The sequence below is a fragment of the Sminthopsis crassicaudata genome, chromosome 2 (genome assembly GCF_048593235.1).
Source record: "Sminthopsis crassicaudata isolate SCR6 chromosome 2, ASM4859323v1, whole genome shotgun sequence".
NCBI lineage: Eukaryota > Metazoa > Chordata > Mammalia > Dasyuromorphia > Dasyuridae > Sminthopsis > Sminthopsis crassicaudata.
In genome coordinates this window covers 356,408,454-356,427,330 of record NC_133618.1, presented here as the reverse complement: position 1 = coordinate 356,427,330, position 18,877 = coordinate 356,408,454, and the positions used below count along the sequence as shown (strand labels likewise).

Below are 18,877 nucleotides of genomic sequence, written 5' to 3'. Positions count from 1 at the left end.
TAGCCCTGTCTACACTTTGATCTGGTAAATAATATTTAAAAGAATGGGTCTTAAAAAAAAAAAAAGAAAAAAAAAAGAATGGGTCTATAGGTAACAAGATAATTGAGATAGAAATTTTTTATTTAGTATATACTCTATAGTTATCAAAGTAGAAAAGCAAAATAATAATCTATTATATAAGATTCCAGCATTATATAAGATTTGAAACCAATTGTTCAATTAAGCATGATGTCTTCAATTGCAAAATGGTGATAATAATAGCACTTACCTCTCAAGATCTTAGGAGAATCAAAAGAAATAATAATTATAAATGCTTAGCACAGTACCTAGCACATGGTAAGTACTAAATGACTATTATCATCCTATTCCCCTAAAAATTATATTGAGCCTTTCTATTTATACTAAAATTTCAAAACATACAGTTGAGATGCTTCAGCCACAGATTTATGCCTTTCTCTTAAAAAGGTTTCAACAAGACATTTAAAGTTGTTAATAAATATATAAATTACTGCTTCAACTTTTTTCTTTATATAATTTAATCTCTTGTAGCCTTTAAGGTGTTTGGTTTCTGATGTTCTCAGTATTCTTTTCTTTATAATCCAATTACTTATTAAGCTTTATATATTGATATATATCTATATATTTATCTATCTATATACATATGTATTACTCCATAGCAAGCTTTATATATTGATATGGATAAACATTTCACAGGTGTTGATAATATCTTGATGTGGATGTGGCCATAGGGAGATTTAGGTACAATGGGTAGAATTGTGACCTCAAAATTAAAAACAAGCATCATTTGGATTTTTAGAATGTATGAGCAATCAAGTGACACAATAGTTAGCACATCAAACCTAGAGTCAGGAATACCAACTTCCAGAACTCAAACCTGTCCTCAGACATTTAATAGTTGTGTGAACTTGGGCAGATCATTTAATCCTGTCTGCCTCGGTTTTCTTTTTTGTAAAATGAGTTGGAGAAAGAAACAGCATACCATTTCAATGACTCTGCTAAAGAAAACTCCAAATGGAGTCACAAAGAATTGGACACAACTGAACTAATTAGAATTGTGACCAAGGAACATTAAACAGAGGAAAGTAGAATATGACATTTTGAATTAGGAAAGAAAGCAGAAAGGTAAGATGACTTGTCCAAAGTTATGAAGGTAGTAAATGTAATGTCCTGGCAAGCTATCTGGAGGATCACACTATGTGCTAGAACTAGAAAATCATCTCATCAATTACACTGAATAGGTGCTTAACTATAAGCACCCTTCTGTCAATATCTTAAGTATTTTTTCAAAGTTCCAGCTCTCAACAGTAAATTGGAAAAAAAAAAACAAAAAAAACTTTAATCTGACTGAATTCAGTGATTTTTTTCAGTCACCCCAAACTGCTTTGAAGTATAATTAAGCTCTAGTAATAAGTATGAAAGCTGTATTTGAACAAGAATACCATAGATAATAGAATGGTGGTACCATATCTCCAAGTTACTACACTTAAAGGATACTTAGCATATAAAAATTAGAGCCTAATAACATATTTTTATTGTGGACCAGGAACAGTGAAGATATATAATCTTCCCATCTCTGGCTAATGACTTAGTTGTGTTTCCTTTAAATTGTTGATGTCTAATACATGCCTTCTCTAAGATCTTTACCTTTCAGCTGTGAATATAGTTTTTACATATTAAGTCTGAATGATTTATGAGAACTAGTAATGTTTTTCCAATAAAGATAATGACTAACATTTTGCATAGAATGTGTGTGATAAGTACTGCTGCTTGTTGCTTTAATAACTGTTATCCAAACTCTTTTTCTCTGTACCAGAATCCAAGTGAAAAGTAAGCCTTTCATCATTATTGTAAATATTAAGAATTTCTCCTTTACTCTAGAAGTGTAACTTTTTTTTTTCATTTTGAGGATTATGTCACATGGCTGTTTTCCTTAATAACATAAATGCTTTACTTAATGTCCTTGATCCCATTCTTCTTGTCTTCTCTAGGAACTTGTCTTTTTAGCCATCTCATTGTCCCTAAATTTTCCTTTATTTACTGACCCCTTCTTTGCTTACAAATAAGAACAGATCTCTCCCATTAGGCAAAAACTTTCACTTGACCCTACCTGTAGTGATTTTTTTCATTAAATGCTTGTTGATTTATAATGGCTGACTTGATTCTAATCTCACAAGTCAAAAGGAAAATCAGGCTTTCGGTTTTATAACGTGCAAGTGGTATTACATTTAAACTAAAATAAGGCACATTTAATATTGCTGTGTTTAAAAAAAAAAATCCTAAAAAAGAGGATCCTAATTTTTTGTTGTTGTTGTTGAGGTAATTGGGGTTAAGTGACTTGCCCAGGGTCACACTGCTAGGAAATATTAAGTGTCAGAAACCACATTTGAATTCAGGTCATCCTGATTGGCTTTGTTTTTGCAGTGCCACCTAGCTCCCTCTCTAAATTCTTTTTAAACTTTCTTCACACAAAGCCAAATAGTAAAAGTTGTACTATGCTTTATTTCTAAATTGGGGGTAGGAAGAAGCATTTGAAGAATGAATAATAAATTCATTGAATATTTACTGTGTGCTAGGCACAGTGCTAAGAAAATGTTTTGATGGTTCAAAAGCATTTTGAGATAAGAATAAATAGCTTCTGATATAGAGTGCTTTATGACTGGTGACTAGGATGAGATTGTGGTCATCAGACCCAAAATAATAGATTTTTTTATAAGGACTTATGCCCTGTCATTTTAACGAAATATCAAATGTATAAGTTTGCAGTGTAGGTAGCTATGTGATGCAGTGCTGGGGTGAGTCAACAGCTTATCTTCTTGAGTTCAGACATGGCCTCAGATACTTAACTAGTTGTGGGACAAGTCACTTAACCCTGTTTGCCTCAGAGTTTCCTTATCTGTAAAATGAGCTAGAGAAGGAAAGGACACTCTAGTTGTCTTTGTCAAGAAAATCCCAAATGGGTCATGAAGTTGGACATGAATGAAATGACTGAACAAAAAAAGTATGGATAAAATGAAGATAGGTTTCCTGGAGGTATCCTGTCACTGAAAGAGTATGAAGGATAATGGTTCCTTGACATGAGTAATCAATGGTTGAAAGAGCCCTAAAATGATTCTTCTTCTATCCCTCAACTTATCTGCGCTTTTTGTGGTAATGAGGGATATTCTCAGGAATATTTAACATGTATAGGTTTTAAAACATAATTTTTTGCATATAAAGATAAAATTTTTATTAAATTCCTAAATGAATTATACTGTCTGAAAACATTTTGTACACTTTCCTCATCAAATGAGCAAACTGTTGCTTTAAGATGCCATTGGCATTAAATATAACTTCCTTATATTGATTTTCTTTAAACTGACAAACCTTAAAACTTAGATCTTTTACATATTAGCAGCAGTCTGGTTATTACTATAGGTAAGAAGTGAACTATAACTGAACTTGCTTTTTAATTCCTTAAGATTTCTTACAGTGAACCTCTGAGGGAATTGTACTGATAACACTATTTTATGGACACATTTAATGATACAAGTTTTAAGTTATTGAATGCTTTTGAAAGTCATTTGAAAAAAAATTTTTTGATAGTCTTTTTGTTTGTTTAAACATTAATTTTTTTATTAAAGCTTTTTCAAAACATACGCATGAATAATTTTTTTAACATTGATCCTTGCAAAACCTTTGTGTTCCAAATTTTTCCCTCCTTCCCCCCACCCTTCCCACACGTTATATGTCAAAAAATATATGTTAAGTCCAATATATGTATACACATTTAAAGAATTATTTGATAGTCATTTTTTTAACATTTTAGTTTCCCTGCAGAAATATATTCATGATGGGATAATCTCTATTCTTCAAATTAATTTGGAAAAGCTGTAGTTCTAAATATTATGAATAGATTATTAGGAGAAAAGCTTGCAAAATAAAGGAATCTTTTGCCCATAATCTGATCTATAGCAAAGATGGTGATCCGATGAAGCATAGCACACCAGGTCTTTCTATCCTTCATTATTTATTGAAGTCTGTTCAAGTTCATGTTTGTTGTTTATTTTCAAGACACGATCCATCTTATTCTCCGCCACCTCCTTTTTCCTTATGTCTTCAATCTTTACCAACATCAAGGTCTTTTTCAGTGAATCCTGTCTTCTCATTATGTGGCCAAAGTAAGCCTCAGCTTCAGTAATACTCAGCCTCAGTATTTTGCCTTCCAATGAATAGTCTGGATTAATTTAAATACTGACTGATTTGATTTCCTTTTGCTCAAGGGATTCTTAAAAATCTTCTTCGGCACCATAACTGAAAACCATCAATTCTGCAGCTCCCCTGACTTATAGCCATACTTAGCTACTAGAAAAGCCATATCTTTGAGTATAAGGAGCTTTGTCAGCAAGATGATGCCTTTGCTTTTAATATACTACATAGATTTGCCATGGTTTTTCTTCCTAGAAGCAATTATCTCTTAATTTAATGGCTGCAGTTATTGTCTGCCATAATCTTTAAGCTCAAGGATACAAAATCATGACACTTGCTTCCATTTCTCTCTATTTGCCAGTAATGATGGGATCAGTTGCCAATATCTTAGTTTTTTTTGTTTTCTTGATGTTAAATTTCAAGCCAACTTTTATACTTTCACCCTCAAGAGACTTCTTGATTCCTCTTCATTTTCTGCCATCAAAGTAGTATGTTGCATATCTGAGATTGTTGATATTTCTCCTGACAACCTTATTTGTAGCCTAGTATTTCACATGACATACTCTACATAGAAATTAAATCAATATGGTGACAACATACTGCCTTGTGGTACTTCTTTTTCAGTCTTAAACCAGCCACATGTTGGTTCTAACTGCTAAGCCTTGGTTCTCATACAGATTCTTCAGGAAACAAATAATATGATCTGGTACTCATCTCTTTGAAGACTTGGCACATTTTGCTGTGAACCATAAAGTCAAAGGCTTTAATGTAATCAATGAAGCTGAAATAAGTGGTTTTTTGCAACTTTCTTGCTTCCTTTATAACCCAGCTACTAGTAGCAATGAAGTCACTAGTTTTTCTGACTTTTTAAAAATCAGCCTGCTCTTCTAGTAATTCTCAGGTTATATGCTGCTGATGCCTAGCTTGTAGAATCTTTAAGAGTAGAGTAACCTTGCTGGCATGTGAAATGAGCACAATTGCTCAATACTTTAAAGATTCTTTGTTATTGCCCGATTTTAAAATTGGTATGTAAACTGAATTTTTCCACTCTACTGGCCATTGTTGAATTTTCCAAATTCTTTGGCATATTGAGAGCAACACTACATCTTTTAGGATTTTCAGTAGTTCAGGTGGAATTCTATCACCTCCACTATCCTCATTATTAATAGTGCTTTCTAAGGTTCACCTCACTTCATTCTTTAGGATGTCTGGTTCTAGATCATTAATCACATGATCTTGGTTATTAATGTGTTATTGCCCCCTCTTAATCTCTTCTGTTCCTCTTCAGTACCTACCATTTTTTGTATTTTATTGTGCCTATTTTTATATATGAAACACTCATTTAATAGCTCTAATTTTCTTAAAGAGAGCTTGTCTTTCCTATTATTTTCTTCTATTTCTTTGCATTGCTCATTTAAGAAAACCTTCTCCATGCTTTTTCTCTGGGATTCTGTATTTGTGCAGATCTTTCACTTTCTCCTTTATCTTTTGCTTTCCTTTTCTCAGCTATTTTTAAGGCCTTATCAAATAGCCATTTTGCTTTCTTGCTCTTCTTTTTTTTCTTTGGAATGTTTCTGTACTTTCTGCCATCAGAGTGGTATCATCTGCACATCTGAGATTTATTTGAAGATTGAGATATATTTCTTCCAGATACTAAACTCTGTCTTTTGATTTATTCAGCTTGACATTTCACAAAATGTGCTCTGCGTATGTTAAATAAATAAGGCAATATACACCCTTTTTATACTCCTTTTCCAGTCTGGCAATTCTTGTTTCACATATTGCTGAAGCCTAACTTTTGTAGAATCTTAAGTCTAACTTTGCTAATATGTGAAATGAGTGCAATTATTTGGTAATTTGAACATTTCTTGGCATTTCCCTTCTTTAGAATTGGTACACAAACAGATCTTTTTCAATCCAGTGGCTACTGTTGAGTTTTTCAAATTTGCTAATATATTAAATATAATATTTTAGGTAGCATCTTTTAGAATTTTCAGTATCTCGGTTGGAATGCTGCCTTAAGATGCACTGACTTCATTCTCCAGGATATTTGGCATAAGATCAATAACCACATTATTGTGGTTATCAGTGATGTTAAGATCTTAATTGTTTGCTTCTTTTGTATATTCCTGATACCTCTTCTTAATCTCTTCTGGTAAATTTCTCCCATGTTTGTCTTTTATCATACTCATTTTTGCACTATAAAATGTTCCCTTTTTGCCAGACTCATTCATGATTTTATATTGCCTTTAATTACTGATATTTGTTTAAACATTGTATATTTGGTAAGCTTTCTCTGTAAAATCAACTGGGTATTTTTTCATTAAGAATAATTCATATATGCTCCCTTGAAAACTTTAGAGAAAACTCAAACTTTAGCTGTCCTTTATGAATGCTTCATTAATTTTATTTTCTTTGTTTATAGCTGATACTCCCCCTCCAGCTTATATGCCTCCTGATGACCAGATAGGCCAAGATAATTCTCAATCTATGGATACAAGCAATAATATGATTCCTCAGATTATGCCAAATATATCTACTAGAGGTAAAAATAAACAAGTAATTCTTGTGTGTGTGTGTGTGTGTGTGTGTGTGTGTGTGTGTGTGTGTGTGTGTGTGTAAGACAGACAGACAGAGACAGAGAGAGAAAGAGATTAAATTTTTGGACCAAACTTGTGATTTCATTGAGATAAGAAACTATATAAGTGTAGAATGTAATATGCTCTGTAATTTAGTTTTAGGGGATGCTGAGAGATAAAGTGATTGCGGAAAGTCACAAAGCTATTACATATTAAAGACTAGATTTGGACCCAGGTTTCCTGACTCTTAAGATCAGCTTTTTATCTATTCTGCCTCTCAGCAATACTAATTACATTGAACATCTTAATCCTTTTTCTTTTAAATTGATAGCTAGTAAAACTTTCATTTTTTAATGTTTTAATGTTTTTTGCCACACTCAGTTCCTTGGTGGTCTACTGAGAGAGAGAGAGAGAGTGTGTGTGTGTGTGTGTTTAATTGTAAACACTTTAGATTTTAATTCATATTAAGAACATATCAAATAAGTAGTGAGTACCAAAAGTACCGTCTTCTAGAAGTTTCTGCCCATGTTTCGATAGCTTTCGGATAAAGCTGCCTGTTAACTTCATTGGCATCAAGGCAAAATTTTTAACACTACTGAAACCTAGAAAGTAAAGTAAAATAAGTAAAACTTTCAAATATGAAAGGTTGAAGGGAAAAATATATTTGGATTATGGAAGTTACAAACATTTTCACAAAATAATCCACATTTTAGGTTTGATATTCACAGGAAATTTAATTTGTATTTGGTACTTCTGTAGAAATCATTAATTGTAATTTATTTCTTGATATTTAGAAATAAATTATTTGTACTATGTTTTTATATTTGTTTATTTATTTATTTATATTTAATATTCTCTTAGGATTCAAGAAGTGTGCAAGACTTCTTCCAAGTGTTTTAAGTATACTTTAGCATGCACCCATTTTTGAATTAAATTTTTTTTTAATTAAAAAAACTCTCCTTTTTCTAATAACCAGCATGTTACATTAGGGAAAATGTTTGAAAGTTTTCTTTTTGAAATGGATGGATATTGTATGGATATAAATAATAAAAATATAAATTGTCCACATTAATAGAAGAAATAAAATAATTAGATAACTCTTACCTTAGAAAAAGAAATTGAACAAGACATAGATGAGCTTTAAGGGAAAAAACTCAGAATTAGATGTATTCTACCATTCAAAGAACAATTCTAATGCTAAAACCTGTTTGGAAAAAAATAGGTAAAAGAGTCTTGTCAGATTCCTTTTGTGACAAATAACAAGGGAAGGCAAAAACAGAAAAAAAAAAAAAAAAAAAAAAAAAAAAACTATAGACTAATTTCCATAATTAATTTTAATGCAGAAATATTTAAATAAAAATTTGCAAGGGGATTATAGCAATATATCACATATATGACCAAGCTAAATTTATTTATTTATTTATTAAAACTTTTTATTTTCCAAAACATATGCATGGATGATTCTTTGACATTAACTCTTGTAAATTTTTGTGTTCCAATTTTCCCCCCTTTAGTCATCCCTTCCCTAGATGGTAAGTAGTCCAATATATGTTAAACATGGTAGGAATATGTTAAATTCAGTTTATGCATACATATTTATACAATTATCTTGCTGCACAAGAAAATCAAATCAAGGGAAAAAACGAGAAAGAAAATAAAATGCAAGCAAACAACAACAAAAAGTGCAAATGCTATATTGTAAACCACATTCAGTTCCCACAGCCCTTTCTCTGAGTTTAGATAGCTCTCTTCATCACAAGAAAATAGGAACTGGTCTGAATCATTTCATTGTTGAAAAGAGCCAACTCCATCTGAATTGATCATGGTATAATTTTGTTTGCCATGTACAATGACCTCTTGGTTTTGCTTATTTCGCTTCCCTGAAATCGTAATGAGGCTAAATTTAAACCAAGAGTGCAGGGTTGATTCAATACTAAGAAAATTATAAGCATAATTATCCACGTCATTAAAAAAAAAAAAATTATATGTCTGTATCAGTCCTCCATAAATGAGAAATACTCAATTCTTTTTAAAATAAAAACAACAAAATACTAAAAAGCAAAATTGAACTTTCCTTAAAATATTTATGTAAAATCAAGAGCAAGCATTATTTATAATGGGAATAACTAGAAGCCTTTTCAGTAAGATCAAAGGTAATGGACAGAGATGTCCATTATCAACATGATTAGTCAGTACTATACTAGAAATATTATCTATAGCATTAAGACAAGAAAAAGATAATTGAAGGAATAAGCAAAGGCAATGAGGAAAAACAAATATTACTTTTAGCAAATGATATGATAATATTCTTAAGATTCTTAGAGGTCAACTAAAAAAAATAGTCAAAACAATAACTTTAGCACAATTGTAGACAATAAATTAAATCCCCTAAAGTTATTAGCATTTCTGCATATTGCCAACAAAATTCAACAGGAAGATGTAGAAAGATGATTCCATTTTAAAATAATTGCAAGTATTATAAAATACTTGAGAGTCTACTTGCCAAGACAAGTAACTGTATTCAGTGTGAACACAATTACATAATACTCTTCACTCAGATAAAGACAGGTCAAAGTAATGGAGAAATATTAATTGCATATGGATTGACTAAGTTCATATAATGAACTACCTAAATTTATTTATTCAATGTCATACCATTCAAATTTTAGAGCTAGAAAAAATAATACAAAATTCAGCAGAGGAACAAAAGGTCAAGAATTTTAATGAACTCAATAGGACAAATAAATGTGAAGGAAGGTGCCTTAGCAGTACCAGATCTCAGACTATAATATAAGGCTGCAACTGTCACAGTTTGGCATTGGATAGGAAATAAAACAGAACTGTTTATATACAGAAGCAAATAAATAGTGACCTAGAGATCAGAAATGCAACTGAAATAAGCCACTGAAATAAGAACTCATTATTTCACAAGACTTTTGGGAAAAGTAGAAAAGTAATCTGACAGAGACCAGGCATAGATCAAAATTTCATACTATGTACCAAGAAAAACTCAAAATGATTACATGATTTAGAAAGTCTTTGTCATAAGCAAACTAGGGGAGCTTGGAAAAAGTTCTATGGAAAGGAGAAAAGATCATGAGCACAAAAAAAAAGATAATTTTGCAGGAGGTAAAAATGTATGACTTTGATTACATTCCACAAACCAAACCAATGTAGCCAAAATTAGAAAAAAGCAGGAAACTGGGAAATAAATGTTTACAGCACATTTCTCTGATAAAGGAAGAAAGCCATGTGAAAAAAAAAATGCTCTAAATCACTAATAGAGAAATGCAAATTAAAATGTAAGGTACTACCTTACACCTATCAAAGTGACTGAAATGACAGAAAAGGAAAATGACAAATGACAGTGGGGATATGGGAAATTAGGAAGACTCTTAGTGAAATTGTGAACTGATTCAACTGGAGAGCAATTTTTATTATGCCTAAATGCTATTAAACTATGCATACCCTTTGACTTGATTAGACATATCCCAAAAGGAAAATATTTTTAGCAGCACTTCTTTGGTGGTAAAAGCATTGGAAATTGAAGGGCAAGTTCATTAATTGGTAATAGTTAAATAATGTTATAAAATATTAAAATAGTGGCATACCGTTGTACTATAAGAAATGATGGAGGTGATTTCAGAAAAACTTGGGAAAGATTTATATGAAAGAATGGAAAGTGAACAGAATCGGGAGAACAGTTTATATAAGATTACAAAAATATTGTAATGATAATCTATGAAAGATTTAGCAGCAATTCTGATCAGTTCAATAATCAAATTATTCCAAATGTCTCATAGTGAAAAATGTTAAAATGTTATCCACCTCCAAAAGAGAAGGGAATGGACTCAAATCGAAGCATTTTTTTTTCTATTTTTTATTTTTTCACTTAATGCATATCATATATCTTGTCTTTGGGGGGGGGTGGAGGCAAAAAGAGAATTTGGACATTTGGAACCTATATTAAAAGTAAAAAAGTTTCATTTTTATATCTTGAAACTATAATAAAAATGCCAGAATTCATCTTGTGAAGTAATTGATCATTTCTTTATGTTAACATTTACAGATGTTCAACCTGTTGCTTATGAAGAGCCCAAGCACTGGTGTTCAATTGTTTATTATGAATTAAACAATCGAGTTGGAGAAGCTTTTCATGCATCTTCAACAAGTGTTCTAGTTGATGGATTTACAGATCCTTCCAATAACAAAAGTAGATTCTGTTTAGGTTTGTTGTCAAATGTTAATCGTAACTCAACAATTGAAAATACCAGGCGGCACATTGGAAAAGGTAATATGATTTGTGACTTTTGTGATCATCTAGTTTAAACCCTTCATTTTTTTTTTTTTAACAATGGAAGAAATTAAGATACAGAGAGTGGAAATAACTTGTCCAAAATATAGTAGTTCAGAATATAATAGTAACAGAGATCCAAACTGCCTCCATAATAGTTTATGGATTTAGAGCTAAAAGTGGCTTTAGAAGTCATGGAATCTAATCCCTTCATTTTTTAAAGAAGAAACTGAGGACAAGATATTATGTAATTAAGTGATTATGGTTTTAAAGTCTAGTAAGTATCAGGTAAAATTTGAAATACTGGTCTTCCTGACTTGAGACCTGTTCTCTTATTCACCAGGTAAATTTTGATTCATATTTAGAAATTTTAAATGTTTTGCATTGAGATAACTTATTTTAAAGATTCTTTTGTCAGAGAAGTTGAAGGCATGTATAGAATATCAAGAATGTACTTTTTCTGAGTCTGTTCCCCTTCTGTTTTTTTTTTTTTTTTTTTTTAAATAGTATTACTACTTGTAATGAAAAGATATGTATGGCTAGGTTCATTCTTTGGCTAAATAAAACAAATTCTTTTCTTTCAGGTATTATCTTTGATAATGGACTATTAATATATTATTAGAACAAATTCATTTCTCTATTAGAGCAATTGTAGGAGGAAAATTAATTTCCTAACAAAAGGATTTTTATTTCTAGTTCTATTTTGTCAGCCTAATAAGGGTACTATACCCAATATGCTTATGAAATGAAAGATGGAATCTCTTTAAAATGATTTTCAAATGGATTATATGTATCAATTTCTAAAATGTTCCAGCTTTGCTCTATTAAAACCCTTTCATCAATGTTCAATTCATATGTCTTGGGCGATTGAAGCAATTTTGACATATAATTATCCCAAAACAAATTAGGACACTGCCAATTAAATTATATATGTATCCTAAATTTATTGAACTTATGTACCATTTTTTTTCCATTGATAAAAATAATGAGGAAATGCTTTGTTAAATTCCATTTTAAAAGTAGTTTACTTAATTAAGGGCTCATCTAAAAAGCTTTCTTTTCCATCTTTCCAAAAAGATGACAAATGATTAGTGGAGAGAAGAAGGAAATACCAGAAACAAAAATATCATAGTAGATAACAAACTTGAAATGGTTGTCATTTGGATATGATGGAGGAAGCACATTTTGTTGTATAAATGGTAAAGAATTGCCAATTATTGGTTGCTTGGAGCACGTTATATAAATCTTGCATAAAAATTATATTGTATTTGTGGTCTTAATAATCGAAATTTATTAAAATATATTTTAATGCATTTCTTTGCAAGGGGTTCATCTTTATTATGTTGGAGGGGAAGTCTATGCTGAGTGCCTGAGTGACAGCAGCATATTTGTTCAGAGTAGAAACTGCAACTTTCATCATGGCTTTCATCCTACCACTGTCTGTAAGATTCCTAGTGGCTGTAGCCTAAAGATTTTTAACAATCAAGAGTTTGCTCAGCTTTTGGCTCAGTCTGTCAACCATGGATTTGAGGCAGTCTATGAACTCACCAAAATGTGTACAATTCGAATGAGCTTTGTAAAGGTGAGTAGATTCTGTTTTGACCCAATTTGATTCACCATCCAGTGTTGTAGCCTTCAATATTTGGTTTTCTGCAAATTCGATTAGGAAAAATAAATTTACAAATTCTATGAATGTAGTTGAAACACTGAGTATTACTTTTCATATGACTTATGTCTCTAAAATGTTAGCAGAAGATATCATCAGATTTATTGCCATTCTCTGGATCATCAGATATAAAAAGAAAATTCTAAGTGTAACTACTAAGGAAGAGAGCTCTATGGGAAAATAACCATTTGTTGTCAGTCACTTTATTATTAATGTTACCTAAATAAAATTTTGTCTTAAGAATTGCTATTTCTTAAAGGTGATAACAGTTCTAAAAGCTTTCAAATAAATGTGAGCTTTTAAAAATTAATGTTATTTCATGAGTAAAACTGAGAAGAGTAGAATCATATTACCACATAAATACTCTAATGCTGTTGTTACATTATGCTGAGGACAAAGTCAAAGAATTACCAATCACTTTCATTCTTCTTTGATCTTCTCTTTTCTGAAGGCTGATTGAACTATTGTTACTTTACTACATACATATGGCTAATATTTTTCTTTTAATAATAGCATATTAGTTCATGACCAATATATAAGAATAGAGAATCTCCAGTGGTTTCCAAGGTTTTTGAAGTGATTATGCATCAAAGAATGCAAATTGTACTGTTAGCAGTTGTGCAATAGCTCATCCTTTTTGTTTTCCTTTCTTATAGGAAGACAGAAGATAGCTAGAAAAACAATTTTAATATTCTTACCAATTTTCTATGCTCTCACCGTCAGTATTCTCATTTCTGTATGCACAATGGATAGATCCAGACAGCTTAAGAGGAAGTTAAGAAGAATACATTTTCTTTTAATTAGCTAGTTTTTTAGGTTAAAATATTCTGAATTTGAATAGCTTCTTTCACTCTAAAAAGGTCAGTGATCATTTTTTAATGAATCATAACTTGCACCTGAAATAAATTAATGAATTACTTAGAGACTTAAATTTTAGTTTTTACTTTAATAATACCTCTCTGAAGATTTAAAATTGCAAAATGTTGTTGATTTTGAAGAGAATTTACTCAGTGAATACCCACCCTATATCGATGAAATTATATCTGCCCCTAAAAACAATTTTGTATTCATGAATGATTTATAACTCCCAATTATTTATATTCAAAACTGAAAATTTTTATCATTCAGGTAGAAAGGTTTTTTAATATCTTGTATATCAGAAAGTTAAAATTATATCTCAACAAAAATATATTATATTGTAACAGTCTGAAGAAAAATTTAATGTTAAAATCTCTTATTCTTTGTAGGGCTGGGGAGCTGAATATCACCGGCAGGATGTTACCAGTACTCCATGCTGGATTGAAATTCATCTTCATGGGCCTCTGCAATGGCTGGATAAAGTACTTACTCAAATGGGCTCCCCTCTTAATCCCATATCTTCTGTTTCGTAGTGCTGACATCTTAAACTTCAGTTACTATATTAGTGACTTTATTTTAATTTTAGAGAAACCTTCAGTATGGATACTGTGAGCTTACATGGAGAACAGATATTATAACTTACTTTTTCTACCTACTTGTGACCAATACATTTGTATTTTGTAATGAAAGGACATTTCTGTTTTTACTCATGGTTGTGTTATAAAAAATGGTAGTTTAAGTCTCAAAAATGGCCTGAAAGATACAGAGCAAGTATTATGACCCTTCATATATATAATTGTATGTCAAATGATTTTGCATTCATCTTGACCTTGAAAATGCATTTACTTCAGTGTCACACCAGTTTTTAAATGAACAAAAAAAGTATCTCAAGAGTGTGAGAACTTCTTGGAGGGCATCTTGTGTTTCTTTAAAAAAAATTATAAAATGTGTGCTTTAGTTAAAGAATGCCATTCACTGTTCTAGTTTTCAGGTAGTAAAGAAAAACTATACTTTTATAGATTAAAGATCATAAAATTTTTTTCCTCTAAATATTTGCCTCACTTTAAAAAATTATTACAGACAAGTGGTATCAGATTTGTGACAATATTTTAATTTTGTCATGAACACTATTGTGAATAGCTGAATGACAGATCACAAATTCCACTTTGATTATGTTGCCTTTAGCCACCATTGTAAGGATTGTAATTTAGTTAAGAATAACCTTTTATTTTGCACTTTTATGGGTGAATATTTTTTAGTGTAGCCTTTGACAAAGTGCCCAAACAACTGATGTAGTTGTTAATTATTAGCTTGTTACCCCTTTTTGTCTTAATACAAACACTTCAGTTTGTAAATGACAACTCATACTTAAGTTGCAAGAAGTTTTTTTGTCGATTTTTTTATTTTCGATCAGAATTATAAGGTTTTTGTTTAGCTTTAATTTGAGATGCCTTTTCACTCACATGGATTTTTTTAAATTTAGTATTTCATTTATCCCCAATAACAATTTTCAACATTTATTTTTAAAACTGAGTTCCAAATTATCTTCTTCCTTCCCAGCCCTCTTCATTGAGAAGACAACCAACTTAACATAAATATGTAGTCAAGGCATTAATGTTAAAAGTCTGATTTCATCCTTAAGAATGATTCAGGTCTTTATTCAGAAATAATGTGTACTTTATGGCAAGTATTTTATGACCCATATGTAAGAATAGAGAATCTCCAGTGGTTTCCAAGGTTTTTAAAGTGGTTATGCATCAAAGAATGCAAATTGTATTGTTAGCTGTTATGCAATAGCTTATTCTAATTCACTACCTAGATAAATGGCAGTTAAACAACCCAAATAACATTTTTGAGGATAGGGATTAAAACTTTAAACCTCTGACCTTTTTGTGAGCTGCTATAATTTTCAGGTTAAAAGAACAGTCACTTTTTCAAGAATGGAATAATTGTGGAAGAAGGAAAGGATATTTTAAAAGAAATTTAGTTACCTGTCCAAAGAAATTTCATGTTTTCATAAGCATATAAAATTGACATTTTATAAGTAGGAAGGATACAGGTAAATTATTACTTGATTTCATACTTTAGTGATCTTAAGAAACAGGCCTTTTTGATGGAGAATGTGATTTTCTTTTGGCATCTATCCTAATATTTAATTTGTTTTTTGTGAATTGCAACTAGTTTAATTTGGTTAAAATATTTTTGTTAACACAAATTTTCATATTACTCTAGAGATGAACCCTTTGCCAGATAAAAGGAATACCAGTGAATATAAACATTATTTGACATCTGGACTCCGAGTTGTCTTAAAAATCAGTAAATGCCATGCCTTTTGATTCAACTTAGGAAGGAAAGAGTCCTGCCTTTTTTTTTTTTTTTTTTCCATTGAATTCTCAGAATCAAGTTGATTTTGATGGTGGAAATCAATAAAGCTTAGTTAATAACCAACGAAAGCTACTGGGAGCATTTTCATGATGATGTAAATGCATTTTACAGTTTTGATGTTGAATTAGGGAAGACATTTAATTTTGGTGGTTTAAACAGATATTGGAACTAATTAATCAGGTAGTAATTTTAACCTTTCACAGATGTTAAAGATTGCTGGATATTATTATATTTCTGAATTTTAATTTAGTTTACATATGATCCCTGAAGCCCCTTTCTGCCACCCTCAAGAAAAATTTTAAATAGTTATATAGTTAACAAGCATCATAGGTGTATATGACAACCCAGGATATTAAAACTTTGATTACTTGGCCAACTTGAATTTCCTCTTTGGAGCTGAGATATAGTGCTGTCTCTTTGTTAGAAATTTGAGTATTGTCACTGTAATTATCAGAAAATTGAATTTGCAGGATCACAGTTTTAAATTCAGATGTTCCATGATAGATGGGAATGGTTTATCTGTGTGAGACAGAAATTTTTTGGTATTACAGAAACTTTTTTTGTTAATGTAGAGATTTTTCTTTTAGGCATATTTAGATAAGGCTATAATCTTTTTATCACCAGTTAAGAGAACTTTGAAATGAAAGAGTTTTAGAATCTAAGGTACTACTACTCTTATCTTCAGATACAACCATGGGGCACATTTGATCCTCTTAATGCCACTACTCATTACATATTTCTCTCTACTGCCAAAAGCTAATATCTTACCAGAATTATGTAAGTGAATTGAACTGTTACTAATAAACCAACTAATGAGGGATATCATAAGCGAAATATTATGTTAGAAACAGAACTTGACTTTTTCATGGTAAATGTATAAATTAAAGAATATATTGTATATATAGATATAGATATAGATCAGTATATATATTTTATTACACTGTTCTAAAGAAATGGTAAAAAAAAAAAAAGTGCCTCATAAAGTATTAGAAACAAAAATGTGAAAATGATTTTATCAGAGATTATTAAGGCACATTTCTATTAACAGTTGTGAGTCCTTTTTTTAAAACAAAACAATCTTCCCCAACAACTGTGATGTTTCCTGGGCCAATGTGTAGGAGGATGTGTATATTTCTCTCTCTGGGAGCCAACCTCACTGTTCCATTTTTTGGGGTTTTTTTTTAGTAGCCCTACAATAAAAACTTAGAAGTCAAGCCAGGCCTATTTTCTCTGTTGCTCTATGTACAATAAGGCTGAAAAATGGGGTTTTGGCAGGAATGGCCAGTATTAAGGTATTTATTTAGCTGTTCTGTACAAAATTAAGGATCAAGATCTGGGCCCAGCTTAATCCAAGTTGCAGTTTTTTTCATAATGAAAATTGACCCTCAAAATATCTTATAAAAGGTTTTCATGTGATACTTTAATTACAAGAATTTTGACAAATGCATTTAATGTAATAGTCTTCCTCCTGCCTTCTTCCTTACACTCTGCTCCTATAGCCTAACTGAATTATAAGTAGTATCGTATTTGGAGGGGTTTATTGGGGGCAGAAGGGTAGTCTTAATATAAAAAGAAATTCACCTGTAAAGAAGTCTTCCAAATTTTAGTTGAGATAAAAAGAAAACTTTTATGTTGTTAGTTTCAACATATAGTAATGAGGCTCTATATTAACCCTTTGAGTGATAAAAAGGTGAGAAATAATAGCATGACAGCATATCGATATCCCAAAAAACTAGAATTATATTGGCTTAGAAAACAACTCATCCCAAAAAGCTAGAATTATATTGGTTTAGAAAACTGAACTTAATTGTGTTGATATTATCAGTGCTTCCTTAGAGTCATGCTTTAGATTTGGTCTAATCAGTTATTCTTGAAAGGCTGTTCTCGCTAAAATAATACTGAAAAACTTAAATCATCTCAAATTTCCAACTTACATATTTCTTAGCCTTTGAAGCATCTGATTTTGCTTTGTTATGTTTTTTCAAAGCAGGTTATGTGTTGTTATGATAATAATACAAAACAATGGTGTTGAGTGATTTTTAGGTCCAGACAGTATAATATTGATAAGCAAGATTACAAAAATCCAGACTGAACAAAAAACTAGTATTTCACATTAACCAGATGTGTTTTTAAAAAACATTTTCAGCAAAGACATTTTGAAAAGAACTAATTGTTTTACTTTTTAACTGATTCTATTACCATCATGAAGTTTCTGTATGTATGCCTTTGCTTTTCTAAAAGTAAATTTGATAAGCAAATAATAGATCAAATTATTTGATTATACCATGGGTCTGCATCTCATTTGTAATGCTAACATTATTATGCTTTATTATTGGAAATGAAATTCTAGTAGCAAGTTTTAATTTTCTTCTCTTTTTGTTAATTTGTAAAATGTGTTAGTTTTTATTGTGCTCTACAAATCCATAATGCTTATTAATTTTTGCATATTGCTCATAAATACTCTTTCAATAAATCTCATTCTTTTATTTTTAACTTTTTTTGTTTGTTTTGAATTTAAATGCCAGAAAAACAAGCATTTCCTTATACACAGCAGAACGCAAGATTGTATGTGAAACCAAGAATCTCCATTTTGTGATGCTTTGTTAAAAAGTATATGATGAATGCAACTTGTTACTTTAAAAATTGCCTTGCTTTTCTGTGCTTCCTTGTGAATGGTCTTCTGTTCTCTCTGCCTTTTTAAAAAATGTTTCAGCGATACTTTTTTGGCATCACTATTGTGAATTCATTCTTTCCAGCCACACCCCCAAATTAAAAACAAAATCACAACCTTTATAGCAGTTAAGCATGATTAAGCAAAATAAATCCGCATACTTACTGTGTCCAAAAATATGTCTTTTTGAACTTTGACTCCATATTTGATCTTTGTCA

The 18,877-nt window shown here is 30.7% G+C and overlaps 1 protein-coding gene across 3 annotated transcripts in view; it reads left to right on the top strand.

Annotated features, from left to right (window-relative positions):
- Nucleotides 1–18,481, top strand: part of SMAD5 (SMAD family member 5) — a 44,174-nt gene extending 25,693 nt beyond the window's left edge. For all 3 annotated transcript variants that reach the window (XM_074290866.1, XM_074290867.1, XM_074290865.1), the window contains exons 4-7: nt 6,632–6,751; nt 10,855–11,076; nt 12,405–12,661; nt 13,993–18,481. In XM_074290866.1, the coding sequence (XP_074146967.1) occupies nt 6,632–6,751; nt 10,855–11,076; nt 12,405–12,661; nt 13,993–14,136 (743 nt within the window). In that variant the 3' untranslated portion in view covers nt 14,137–18,481. The remainder of the gene's footprint in view (nt 1–6,631; nt 6,752–10,854; nt 11,077–12,404; nt 12,662–13,992) is intronic.
- Nucleotides 18,482–18,877: the final 396 nt, after the last annotated feature.